We start from the raw sequence: 14672 nt of genomic DNA, 5'->3' as shown, positions 1-14672 counted from the left end.
TCTCTTACTGTCAGGAAGATTGTGCCCCGTTTGTCCTTTCATTGAGGGTGACAAGAATCTTTAGCAGCATTGAGAACAGAGAGTGAGGTTCTTCAGTTGCAGTCTGTATTGTGGTCTTCTGTGAATATCTCCATTAAAGATGAGGAGGTAAACTCCCTGTTTTCTTTAGGAAAAAGATGATGTGAGTAGTAGGGTGTTTTAGACCATCATGTGTTAGCTTGAGGAAGGTGTTGTCCAGTAGTAAGTACTGAAAAAATGGTTCTGTTTGAAACAAAAATGCTATTTATATACATTAAGATACATGTAAAGCAGAGAGACACATACACAGGTAATGTCTAGTCTTGTATTTCCCTTGCAGCTGAAATGATTTTTCTTCTCAGATGGGATCTCTGTGACATGAGCAAAAAGACTAATTGAACTCTGTTTTTCCCATCTGCTACTGGGAAACAAAACAACAAACAAAAATCCTAGAACAGGCATTTCAACACACTGGAACTGTTCTCATGGTGAACTCAGTGGCTCTTTTTCTATTTTCTTTTTTTAAGGCATATATTGATGCATAGTTTTACTACTTTGGTGGTTCCCATTAGCACAGCAACTAGTTGCAATTTGGGGATATCTTCCTGAACTTCAGAGATTCAGGAGATAAATGATTCAATAATTTTGCCACTTTCATGAAATGATTTACTCCTGCTGCTCACTAGAGGGTAGGCTTGGGATTATAATAACAGTGTTTTACAGGGATACTGCAAATACCCCTACCGGGTAGAAAAAGAAAAGGGAGTATTACAGAGTTATGCTAATTTCTAACACCCATAAATACAGAACTGAATTTTTCATTATAGACTTCTTTCTGGTAGAAATGGAAAAGATTTGGTATGTGTGGGGTTTTTTGCTCTGGTTTGGGGTAGTAGATTTAAGGCTTTCACTGAAAGCTTTTAGCATATCGGTATATTGTGGATACACAATGAAATAAGTTGGGTTATGTGTTCTCTGATATTTTGTTTAAGTAACAGAATAGTAAAACGAAAGGAATCATAGGCTGCACTAGTTTATTCAGTAATAGTATCCTATACCCATAAAGGAGAACTTAGAGAAGAAGAGTTTATGTGTAGGATGATACAAACTCTTCTGGTTAAAAGACCAAATGTTCTAAGCTTGTTTGTAGGAGTAAATCTTGTGGGTAATCAGAGTTTTGAGTGGTTTTAATTGTGGTTGAAAAAACGTCTGTGCAGTAATTGCTCTGTCTGTGTACTTCACTCCCTGTTAGCATACTTGCAGATAGATGCTTGGGGCATATTTATGTGGTCAAATTAATTTGTCCTCTGAGCAGGACTTGTGACTGTTCTGTTGTTTGGGTTTTTTTTGGTCAATATAGGAAGATATTGTATGTATGTAACATACTGAAACATAGATTCTGCATAGAGTCAGATTAATTTCTGAGACTGCGTTAACTTTCTGTTGTATTGAAGCATAATGAAGATCCTGTTCTGGTTTAGCTGTAGATCTCAGAAATACTGAATCAACATTCTCTGTTTCTTTCTTGCTGTTGCTTTTTCACCTGTAACATGTTGAGCTTAAAATGGCATCTTTTAGACTGTGGTATAGAAATGCATTTTAAAAATTTAAAAATTCAAGTCTGTTAGTGAACATGCACAATTTGGGATGCTGTAACTAATGAGGTTTACAGAGAGAGCACTTGATTTTCTTACCAAGTGTGGTTCATCTCTCATTGTTACAGTACTGAAGTGCTGAGCCATAATTTCATTATTTATTTATTTGCTGTCTTCTGTAGTGAAAGCTGTGTTGAGAAGGTGGCATGGGTGCTGGCTCAGAAAATGGTTGATATTGCAGTGAATTCTGTTACAGAATTATTTGCATAGTGTATTGAAGACCATGCGTTGGCCTTGAGAAAGCTGTTACTTCACTTGCATGTGGGCTAGAGGAGGTAGTTCCACGCTGCACTACTGTTACGTTGCAAAGGAAAGAGCAGACTGTTTGCATAATATTGTCATCTTTGCTTAGGCTGTCATAGCTGTTCTTCCTGTGGTGGCATGCAATTGTTATCTGAGCCAGGAAAGAATAAGGAGAATTTTCTTGCAGCTCAGAATAGGAGAATAATAGTAATAGCAAATGTACTACTAGTCTTTCAGTTGCTCGCAGATCCTACATTGTATCCTCAGTTTTGGGGCTCTTCCATTCCTTTTAAAAGTAAAAAGCTTCCACTGATTTTAAATAAATAAATCACTTCGAATGGAACAGGCTGAAAATTATAGTGCTAGTCTGTGAAATAAGCTTACTTTTCCTCTTTCACTAAATGATCTGATCATTTGGTTTATTACTGCTCGCTTTCTACGCAGTCTTTCTGGTTGAAGTATACAGACAGTTAAATACAGTGATAGCATTTAGAACTTTCACAGTATGTTTTTCTAATGTTCGCATGACTAAGGAAAAATCTTGGGAAGTTAATAATTACAGAGGATACTTTAGAGCTGTGTACACAAAGAGGTAGCGGATTCAGGCAGGCTTAAGTTATATATAATTTTAGAACATCACTTAAAGATTTTTTGTAGAGATGAAGCATTCCTTAGCCCTGTCTTTTCCAGGCAGGACAGTTCTGTGTGTGTGTTTGATTTGCACTATTGAAACATATAATTTATTCTCCTCCAGCATCAGCTGATGTAGAGTTATTGCTGGTGTATAATCCTATAGCTGTTATGCTCTTACTCTTCTCTAATGATTTTTCTGTCTCATCTGTGTTTGAACCTTCTGGTTTTTCTCTGTGTTTAGGGTTCATAGGTAGCCATGTTCTTCTGCTGGACTTGCTTGGTATTATGCTTTCCTTTTTTGTGTAATTTGCTGATTGTAGGAGCTTTCCCTTTTCCTATAGTATTCGACACCAGTGTGATGCTTTTCTGCATAACAGCTGTGTGTGCGCTGACTGTGTATTTTGCTTGGGGGCATGTAGCTGAAAGAACCTCTTTGGAATCTCAAACTTCAGACGCTTGATCATTAAATACCTAAATACCCGATATAGAATTTGAAATGCTGAGATGTGTATAAACTTTCTTTTTGGTTTTTATTTTTTTAGACTTTGACTTCAGTGTGCCAGGGTCAATGAAACTTCACAATCTTATCTCTAAGCTGAAGAAATGGATCAAAATTCTGGAGGCAAAAACTAAGCAGCTTCCAAAGTTCTTCCTCATAGAGGAAAAGTGCCGCTTTCTGAGTAATTTTTCAGCTCAAACTGCAGAAGTAGAGATACCTGGAGAATTCCTTATGCCAAAGCCAACACATTACTACATCAAGATAGCAAGGTAACCTAAAAATACACTTTGGTAGTTGTAGTTCTGAAAATGGAGGAGAAAATTAAAACCTCCTCCATCTGTCCACTTTGCAACAGTATATGTCTCGTACCTTTCGTATATATAAATTACATATATAGAGACATACTTTGGTGTAACACCTTTATTTTTCTTTATTTTATCCTCCTCTGATAATTTTACACTGCCTCACTAAGCAACTGTACTGTTATATGATGAGTATGCTTCATATATTGATAGAAGTTGAAATGAGTTCTTTTATTGCAGTCAGTACAGGTACTGTTCTTCAAAATGGTGATAAAGGTCTGATCAGATGATTAATTTTGCTCAAGAACTCTTTCTTAAAAACAAACAAAAATCAAACAGAAGACCTTTTTGACTACAAAATAGAAACCATGGGCTAGCTGGACAATAGAATTGTACCTTGCAACACAGTTGCACTGCCTTATTTCTTTGGTGTTTTTTGTTTTTTGATTTAATACTAGAGGAGATTAGCTCAGGTGCTTTATTATCCCTTTCTTCCTAATAGGTTTATGCCCAGAGTGGAGATAGTTCAGAAACACAATACTGCAGCAAGAAGACTCTATATCCGAGGCCATAACGGAAAGATTTACCCATACCTGGTAATGAATGATGCTTGCCTGACAGAGTCTCGTAGAGAAGAGCGGGTATTACAACTTCTTCGCCTTTTGAACCCCTGCTTAGAGAAAAGGAAAGAAACCACAAAAAGACACTTGTTTTTTACAGGTACTGAAAGGAGATATTTTAGGTTATTTTTTAAATATATGTTATACTCAAAGATTATAATTGCTAAATTTTTTGACAGCTACTAATCACTGATACTGAAGGTTTTGAATATTCAGAAGATAAAGTCGCATCTGTCTAGGTGATAAGTCTTTTTTGGCATTGTAGCACCCCTCTGAAGAAATATTGCTGATTGTATGGGATCTAGGGTGTTTTTAGAACAGCTTACATGCATCATTTACTGCATAAAGTTTAGTTGTGAATATCACCTATAAGGCAGAGGCATGCCCATTGGAGCTGTTGCTATGGAAATGGATACATGTACTTCAGAACAAGCATTTAGAGACGAAGAGGAACAGAACAAAACTTTTTCTCCCCAAGTTGCAGTGTATGAATATTGAATTTCTTTTACCTCTTCCACAGTACACAGAAGGAATTTTTTTTTTTAGAGCTTTGAATTTGATAAATAGTTTCAGAGTTCTTTGCTATGAAAACATATCTTTGTATTTTTTTGTATCCATGGTGATGTTTACTTTCAGGAATATGCTTGGGTATTGCCAAATAAAATCCATTCATAATCCAGATACTGGATGCAGGACTCATGTAATAGGTTACTTCATTTGGAGAGTGCACTTTGCCAACAGCACCACCTGGCAATGCTTAAACAATCCAGAATTAACAAACATAATGGTAGGGAGGCCTTAGTGAGGAGAGCTTAAGGAGGTTTCCAACATTATTGGTGTTATAAATTGCCAAAATACGTGGTAAAAAGGTCACACATTTAGGCATTTCCTAACAGAAACTGTGAATGAAGGCTGAACACAGAGTCTTAATTCTTTCTCTTTCCTTTTGTATCCTGTTTTTTTTATGTGTAGATTATAAATAATTCATTCATGAAATGAGAAATAGAGAGTATCAGTGTCCTGCCTGGCAACACACTTGATCTGCTTGTGATTCAAATACTTTAAAATAGTGAAACCCTTGTGTTTTCCAGCTACTAAGGCTGTTGGCAAGTTCCAGCTTACAGCTGAGGAGCTACTTTATATTCATGTATGAATACTTTTCAGGAGGTCACTTAATAACTTCATATAAATGAGTTCTGTACATTGCATTACTCAGTTCTGATAATCCCTGTTGGTAAGCAAGAAACATTATGGATAAGGGAAACTTTCATTAGAGACAAACAAAATTGCTACTATGCTGTTGTCCTTTTAAAAAGTGCTGAGCTCTGATTTTTAAAAAGTATAATTTTACTGGTCCTGCTTCTTGTGCTAATAGTATCTATTTACATGAAGTTGTTGTCATGAGTTTAGGTGTCCAGGTAATGCAACTGTCACTTACAGAGCTAACTTTAGAAAGACAAAAATACACAAGCCAAAGGATTTGTTATTAAAAAAGGTCAATATCTCTACATATGTGAAGACAATGTTGCATCACTCCAAAGCCAATATAACAAAAGTGCAATAAATGGTCTTTAAAGATATGATAAACAAAGACGCTGGTACAGAAGTATATCCTCTATATAACATGAGTACTAAAGTAACATGTTTTCCTTCAAAAAGCTGTTTTTGAACTATAGTGTTTTTGGAAATAATTCTGTTCCTTGTGGTTTGATGCTATTTGGAAGAACCTAAAGAACATCCATTTCTCTGCTGCCAGAGGTTAATAGAAACAGACCACAAGAAATAGCTCATTAACACCCCTTCTGCAGAATGCATTTTCTTCTTTAAGACTGAAGAAATTGCATCAAACAATCTAAATGCATATAAACAACTTTTCCCTATATTTCTGAGTTTAATTATTACAGCTTCAGAGGGAATTGTTGAGAGAACAGTGTTGGTGGTAACTGGAGGTCGCTGTCAAACAGTACAGTGTCACTGGAAAAGCTGGCTATGAAAAGGCCTTGTCTGTTTTGATGTGGGTGGGGATGCACATAAGACTCAGTAGGATGATACATCTGTTGAGCACCATGAAAGTGCAGATAGGGTTTTTGCAACTTTACTGCTCACTGAGGAAAAGCTCAGTGCCTTAGGTTTTCTTATTGTTGAATATTTTGCTGTCTTCCCTGTGTTGTTTTCAAACAGTGTCATTTAAACATCTATTCTTCAACTATGTTCAGATTTTTTCCTCCAGTTTTTCCGAATCACTTTAAATAGCCTGTTGAGCTAAGTAGTTTTGTTCTTCAGGCTCATTTTTACTGACATAATGCCAGTGTCATGTAATCAGATATTACAAACCTGTTTGCATCTGAACAAAGTTTTAACCTCTTTTCTGCAGGTAAAGAAAAGTAGGAAAAATGAGTGTTACATTTTTTTGCTAATACAGTTGATGTTTCTGTTACAAAAATCTGCTATCGTTCTTTTTAACTGAGCTTGTGAGTTAGTTGTGAGTGTAGTAATAAAAATTTTCTCTTGATACACTTCAGTTGATGATCACAGTTGTATCTCACTTGTGTGCTAATTCTCCTCTTAGTATTTGGGTTATGGATTAACTGGTTTGTTCTCTTTTATTCTCTCTCCCTTCTCCCTGCTCCACCACCATCCCCTCTCACCCTTCTCAAATGTCTCGTAGTCCCCCGCGTTGTAGCAGTTTCTCCACAGATGCGTTTGGTTGGTGGAGATCTATAAGCAACGCTGTGCCAAGAAAGGCATCGAGCATGACAACCCTATTTCTCGTTACTATGACAGACTGGCAACGGTCCAAGCACGAGGGACTCAAGCTAGCCATCAGGTATTAGCATCTATAATGAATTTTAATCAAGGGCTTCCTTGAGGACTCTGCCATGTCCAATATCCCCTGCTGAGATTCATCACCTCTCATTAGATGTGAGACAGATACATTGTGCAGAGGTGGCATTTTGATTTTTATTCGAGTTTATTTTGGTTTTGCTTAATGTATTCTTGGGAACTCTTAGATCTGTTTGGTGTTTTAGGTTATCTTGGAAAGCTTCAAAAAAGCTGTATTTGTTTTACTCTAGGTTATTTTGAGTAACTGCAATGGAAACCAGGCAAGGTGTTGATTGCTTTTTGGTCCTTATGTAAAGTGCTTTGAAAATAATGAATTGATAACACAGGAAACAGCATTCCTAATTTACCTAAGCAGTTAGAGCATGGGATGTGTTGCAGGCTTCCCCAAGGTCTTCTAATGGATCCCTTAAAATTGCCAGTGGATTCATTTCATCCAAGTCAAATAGAAACAGTTTAGTAATCTCACCCTAATAAATGATAGTACTCAGAAAGAACAAAGCTCCCTCTCACCTACCTCCATCAAACATCCAACTGTGATAAATAAGGTTATTTCATGTTTTTTTATCTCAAGGTTAATGCAAATTCTTACATAAAATGCCAGTCCCATTTCAAATATAGCTATTAGGAAATATGTGGTATACATGTAGGCCTGGTTTAGAAGACACTATCTGTTCAGGCTTCCTTTGTTAAAAATAAAATGGAGGGTCACCTAACATTTGTTTCTTTTTTGAGGGTTTTTCCTTCAGGTTATGAAACTCTCTAACAGCCATTTAATTGAAGTCAGTATGACTATCATGCTTTCTGGTGTAATAGAACAGATCCTAACATTATATCTTTTTCTAATTAATTAGGCTAGTGTATGGTACAGTAATTAAATATTTTGGTAGATTGCAAAGTATACATCTAGAGGAAAAGCTATTGCAGAGTGTACACTGACAGAAACAGCTGAATACAGCTCTCAGCTTTTACCCTTTGGCATTTTTGAGGTACTTTTGCTGTATTATAATGCATGTTACAAATTACTTCACGCAGTCTTTACCTATCTTGTGTAGTAAACCTTTCCCTATCTTGTGTAGTAAACATCCTTTCCCTTTTACCCTGTTTATGAAGAAACCATGCAGAGAGCCATCTTTAGGTTGCATGCTTTGTAGTCCCATGCACGATTTCAAATTGTGCCATAATACTTAAATGGATTTGTTTCATTGCTGCAAAATGCTTATCCAGCTTGCACTGAAGCTAGAAAATAGAGAATTATGTTCTGTTAGTTTCCCGTAAGGAAGTGCTGCATCATGAGTTGAATGTCTCTTTAGCTCAAGCCTGTTTTTCATTAAAGTCTTGAATAGAAGGTACACCAAATCAGGTTATATAGTTTTTCAGTCTCTGATTTTCTGACATGTCTGTTTGCAGTTCTCATGCTTATATGGTTTTATTAAAAATTTAGTTTTTTCAGATAAAAATATTTCTTTGCTGTGCAGAGGCTGGGCTAAAAATACACTATCTGTGTTTTGACAAAGAAGCCGGGCAATGGTGTTGGATTGAAAGCATCCAAGTTCAGGATATTTTTTTTCCTAAAATGGGATACAGCAGTTGAGAGAAGTTTGATAGTTGCTTTTGGCACATTTGTCTGTTGGTAAGAAGCGTATTAAAAATGATCTCTTTCAACTAATATTTTTGATATGCAGGTTCTTAGAGATATACTTAAGGAAGTCCAGAGCAACATGGTGCCACGCAGCATGCTGAAGGAGTGGGCTCTGCATACATTCCCCAACGCCACAGATTACTGGACTTTCCGAAAGATGTTCACTATTCAGCTAGCCCTAATTGGCTTTGCAGAATTCATCTTTCATTTAAATAGACTCAATCCTGAAATGCTGCAGATTGCCCAGGTATGGGTTAGTTTGTTCTAGATGCATGCTGTTGTCTTTGATCAGATAGAAATTTGGACTATACTTTTGAAGTGAGTCAAAACAGTAATTTGATAAACGTAATCAACAGTGCATGTCAGTAGGCTTTTCATTCATATGTGATTGCACATCATGTAGGTAGCAATTTAAACTGCAATCCCTGTGGATGTCAGTTCTACCTTTTATGGTGAGAATGTAAAACTTTGTAAAATCATTCTTAGATATTGGAACTGTTCATGTAAATGACTGATTAGTCTCTGTTTTTGTCCTTTAGGTATATTGCTTTGAATATGTGTTTGTGTCAGACTAAAAAAAAATAAAATTTAGAGCTTCATTTTCATACAGGGGAATACCTTTTTTTCAAATACTGTTCTCTTTTCGGCATTGCCATCATGTCAAGCTACAAATCCTCTTAATAGTGATCTTTCTGCTTTAACCCAACATTTTAAATGAGGCTTGCCACCTTAGTAGGGCGAAGGTGGTATATATTAAAGTCTTAATGCCATTTTAATGCATGCAGGGATATGCTCTGTATAGCAATTAAGTTTCTTTAATCCCTCTGGGTAAGTGTTCAGATGCTTACCCTAAGTGAACAATGCACAGGGAATGCTTGTCCAGAGCTGGGATGCACAGAGATGTGTCTGTCCATATGACTCCTTATAGACCATACTACAGAAGAATCTATTCCTTAAGCTTGATATTACAACAGTGTGTATTTAGCAACGGGTTTTAGATACACATTTTGAGAAAAATACATACCTGACTTTATGCATACCTTTAATTTTAATTTTTTTGCTCAAAAACTGTTTTCCATCCCTGGCAGTGTTCAAGGCCAGGTTGGACAGTCATGGGTTCACATGGTTTATTGTATGGTGTCCCTGCCCATGGCAGGGGGGTTGGAACTAGATGAGCTTAAGGTCCTTTCCAACCCAAACCATTCTGTGATTCTGTGACTGAAAGAGTGAGAAGCTGTTGGGAGTACATTTGTATTCTGAGTATTAACAGTAAACAAAAATCCAAAATCTTTTGGTTTCGTGAATTAAATGAATGTTCTTTTAATTACTTTTATGCATCTTGCTTCTAAATCCAGGATACTGGCAAGCTGAATGTAGCTTACTTTCGCTTTGACATTAATGATGCTACTGGAGATTTGGATGCCAATCGTCCAGTTCCATTCAGGCTTACACCAAACATCTCTGAATTTCTTACCACCATCGGGGTGTCTGGCCCACTGACTGCATCTATGATTGCGGTAGCTCGCTGCTTTGCACAGCCAAACTTTAAGGTTTGTATAGCTTTTGAAAGGGTTGTTTGCAGGCATGTTATATTTGGCAATTTAGAAACTTCTCAGCACTTTCTTGGTTAAAGTGGAAATTGAACAGTATGTGTTTGTTTTTAAATCTTACTCTGAGGTCATCACAAATGCCAGTTTGTAGTTTGCCTTTTTGAAAGAATAGGAGGAATATAGGTGTAATTCTATCCTTGATTTAATTCTTTGTCCAAGCATGTTAATTCACTGCTCTAGCCTCATAAGTCATGAAGAATTCTGACAGTCTTAAATAGTAAAATGGCAAATACAACATCATTTAGAATCTTCATAATCATCTGTCGATAGAAATGTGTTTTGGTTCTTTGTTAGTGGAATAGAATGCTAAAGATACACTGTTACTTTGATGGATTCTAGCTCTTAACGGGGTGTAGTTTTCTGAAGAAATTGTCTAACTTCCTTTTAAATTCTAATGCTTTCCAAAAATGAGGCATCTTGCACTTAGGCAAGCAATTTGCACCAGAAAGATACTGCACAGAATATACAGTAGGTATGGCGTGAGCTAGTTGCATTATAAAAGATGGAAAATATCCTAAAGTGATTTTAGTCCTTATCTAAAATAAAGCAAGCTGTGTAGAATATATTTTTAATAATTCGTCATCTTACCTTACAAAACCATGTCTATACGTGCAAACGAGTTTGCAAACATAGCCTGTAATTTCAACATCTGAATGATGTATGCCCACTTGGACACATGCCACATCGATTTGCTGCAGCCCCACCTTGAGTACTGCGTGCAGTGTTGGCTGCCTCCGTATAAGAAGGACATCTCACATATTAAGAGTGTGCCCAGAGGAAGGAAACCAAGTTTGTGAAACATCTTGAGGGCAAGACTTCTGAAGAGAACCTGAGGTCACTTGGTTTGTTCCGCTTGGAGAAGAGGTGGCTGAGGGGTGACCCATTGCAGACCACAACTTCCTCAAAGGGGGCAGTGGAGGCGAGGTGCTGAGCTCCTTTCTCTGGTGCCCAGTGATAGGATATGAGGAAATGGAATGAAACTGCATCAGGGGAAGTTCAGACTGGACATTAGGAAAAGCCTCTTCACTGAGAGGGTGGTTGGTAACTGGAACAGGCTCCTCAGGGAAGTGTTCACAGCACCAAGCATGCCAGAATTCAGGGAGCATCTAGGCAACACTCTGCATTTATCTTTTATACAAATGCCTATAAAATATATATAATATGTTGGCCTAATAAGTATGTGTGTTATAAAATGTTTTATTTGTTATGTGCAAACAGTGAATTTGACTCAGACTGGTTACCTAGAAGTTCGTTTTAGAAGCTCAGGAGTGTTGGAGTTGACAGATGAATGTCAGTGACTCAACTCAGCGATGAGAAAAAGCAGCAACTGTTTGTTGCTGGCATTTTTTTCATCCAAGGGTAGAACTGACCTACATATACCTATGTGTACACATATTATATACATCTATATATGTATATAGTGTGTTTATGTATTAAATGCATATGTATGTATGTATGTTGCAGTCAGTGTTTGTTCCATGTTTGGCAGAAAACAGTGTTCCCTGAGAGTATAATCCCTGTGCAGAAAAACTCCAGCTTTGTAAAGCACTCTTAATCTTTGCACAAGACTTCTGTGTATGTGTGGGAAAAGTCATAAATTTAGTGGAGTCATCTTAACACAGAATGTACATGACTGCATTTGTGTATGAAGATCTTAATACATGTTTCAGTTTAAGCGATGTTTCAATTCTGCTGGAGGCATGATGTGTTTTCATGATGAAAGCTTTTTATGAAAAGAAACACCTTGAGAGGAAATAGTAAAGACAGTTGGAAGCCACATTCATCTTGAAAACACTGAGATTGCAATGCGGAACCAGAAGTGTCAAAATGCTGTTGACTAAAATCTAGTTATCTGTTATCTCTGATGGTTCTTTGGATTAAATATGACAGTCTGATTTTTCTCCTTCATGTAGGTTGATGGCATCCTAAAAACTGTGCTACGGGATGAAATAATTGCATGGCACAAAAAAACACAAGAGGATACTTCCTCTCCACTTTCAGCAGCTGGGCAACCCGAAAATATGGACAGCCAGCAGCTGGTTTCACTAGTTCAAAAAGCTGTTACTGCTATCATGACTCGACTTCATAATCTTGCTCAGTTTGAAGGAGGAGAAAGCAAAGTCAACACTCTGGTAGCAGCTGCAAATAGCTTGGATAATCTCTGTCGTATGGATCCCGCCTGGCACCCCTGGCTGTAACTTGAAATTTTCAATAGCTTTTTTTGCTGCTGTTTGTGGTGTGAGCCATATATTGTGTTAAAAAAATGTGAAAAAAGCTTTCCAGACCATGGCTTACCTGCCACACTGCAGTTTGTCAGTCTTCTTTTTAATTGTGTTTACAGTAATAGGACAATTTCACTGCTTTTAATTTCATGAGGAGACGTTTCCTCCTGTTTAAGAAAGGTTGTTTAATATGTAACAACAGTTTTCACAAGTAGCTTAAAATGAAGAGAGGAAACTTAAATATTGTACAGAAAAATCTTATTTTATGAGGGGGACTATAAACCTAGCACTGTTAGATTTAGGGCCTGGCATTCCTAATAACCTGCAGTATATAATTTTTTTTCATACCATAGTAATTACTAAAAAAAAAAAATTAAAAAATAAAAAAGACAGTATTTCCAGTTACTGAATGTTATTTTGTGAAATTTTACTTCATTACTGTCCCTTCATTATACCAAATTGAAGGCACAAATAAATACTCTTCCTTTAAGTTTGCTTCAAATTTACATGAGCAAAGTTAGTTTGTACAGAGAATTTTGTACCAAATGTATAGAGGTGAGTTTTTGTTAGGCACTGAGAAAATGATGATCAAATTGTGCTAGCTTTTCTTGGAGCACAAGCTATGTACAGTGAAAATGTAAACCATTTAGAGTATTTGGTTTGTTGTGGACAGTGTTGGGGGGGGGGAAGTTTATAAAAAGGATGGAAAAAGGCATCCATGGATACATGTGTTTGGCTGTAATAGATAAAAAAGAGTCAAATTTTATGAAGGGTTTTTTTCATGTTTAGAATTACAATAGCTTCTTTGGAATGAAACTGTTTTCTTTGTAATTTAAGGAAAGATCAGTTTAATGTTTCAGTTGTCTTTCTGTTGTTAGCATTTTTATAAAACTTCGGTGTTGAGAATGTTAAATTTGTACAGAGTGATTTTTTCAAAATAAATATTTTGTAAAACTCTCAATGGTATTCATTTTATTTAGAATATTTTAAATATTATACTACGGACTAAATAGAAAAGACTCAAAAGCAGGTGTAATCTTTAATAAATGAAACTGGCCTGTATTTTGAAGGGTGATGACTGTATTAACAAGATGTGGATATAATGTTCTCATGTATGCTGTTGAATTTGCTTACAGAGAGCTGTGAACAGGAAATATGAATATGACTAGAATTTCTTCATTCAGTGTATACTCTTTCTTCCTAGGCAGTTGATCTGTTAACCATATGTTTTACTAAAAGTCTGTCTTTAAACAGAATAGGCTATTTCGTGGCTACAAGAAATTTAGCTTTTAAGTAGTTGTTCAGAGGTCAAGATTTTGTCTGCAGATGAACTCTATCAGTGGATGCTGTCCCTGGAGAAACAAATATTTTCTTGACTGCTATAGCAAAGGATGCCTCTGTCTGGTTTTGGTTGTTTGTTTTTTTAATAAGCAGACAACAGGTTCTTCAGAGGTTTCATTATAACATGAGAGGCACGATTGAAGTTAATGACCACTATTCAGTACAGTACTCCCTGTGATACAAGGGGTTCTCTAAGTCAATCTAATGTCATTCCCTGGGTGGGTGAGCTCACGGGCAAGTTAACAGGTGGGTATGACTGTAGACAAGTCATTATTTAAAAACAAAGCAACATGTGCTTTCCATGGTTCTCTTGCAGAGTCTCAAAAAGACCTTTTCCTTTCATCTTTGCAGCCATCAGCTGAAGCGGTCAATTGATATGAATTTGAGTATCAGCATTATGAAGGGGTACATGCCCCTCTCTACTGTTCACCTGTGACAGTTCTGCTAGCACCGTGAGTAGCACTGAACCTGTCATAGAGAGAAGTGAGGCTGATGGACAGAAAGTGCTACGTATGTAGATACAAGTATACATATATGTAAAAATACACACGCAGAGCTTGCAGCCATGATTGGAGTATCAACTCAAAAATGTTGGTGGATTTAAACCCATTTGAAGGCTGAGTGTTAAATAGGTTTTTACTGTGTGTTTGGCTGGGAGGCATCACTTTATCATGCCAATTAAGCATACTATATAGGATAATGAATAGTTATAAAGGTTCATTTATGAATTTTCATCTTTACTTTTTGACTAGTAACAAGTACATCTAGTATTAGAAATGAAGATACCTTGCACTCCCACTTCAGTGCATTTTTTTCCCTTTGGGATATAACTGATAGAGCAGGTAAAATAAAAACCAATTTTGAAGATGGAAGTTACGATACTATTGACTTGTAAATGAGAAGGAAAGCTTGACTTTTAGCTCTCGTAAATGAAAAGTAAACGTGCAATAATGAGTTTATGAAAAATGTCATAATTTTTAGAGGAAAAAGCCTGGAAAATAAACATTCCATTTTCACTGTAAAATATAATGTGGTGTTAAGGAACA

The 14672-nt window shown here is 36.5% G+C and overlaps 1 protein-coding gene across 1 annotated transcript in view; it reads left to right on the top strand.

The window, feature by feature from the left end:
• The window catches only part of LOC104404440 (transformation/transcription domain-associated protein-like), a gene marked incomplete at its 5' end in the record, with an annotated part of 47699 nt that extends 35170 nt beyond the window's left edge, over window positions 1–12529 (top strand). Inside the window, 7 exon segments of the mRNA XM_010012868.1 lie at window positions 3092–3317; window positions 3853–4070; window positions 6639–6675; window positions 6677–6797; window positions 8497–8700; window positions 9809–10003; window positions 11977–12529. Of these exon segments, the coding sequence (XP_010011170.1) occupies window positions 3092–3317; window positions 3853–4070; window positions 6639–6675; window positions 6677–6797; window positions 8497–8700; window positions 9809–10003; window positions 11977–12261 (1286 nt within the window).
• Between the last annotated feature and the right edge of the window lie 2143 nt (window positions 12530–14672).

This window comes from Nestor notabilis, unplaced genomic scaffold (genome assembly GCF_000696875.1).
Source record: "Nestor notabilis isolate BGI_N333 unplaced genomic scaffold, ASM69687v1 scaffold6004, whole genome shotgun sequence".
NCBI classification, from domain to species: Eukaryota; Metazoa; Chordata; class Aves; order Psittaciformes; family Psittacidae; genus Nestor; species Nestor notabilis.
Note: the sequence above shows the minus strand (reverse complement) of the source record. Positions and strands in the feature narration are given on the sequence as shown.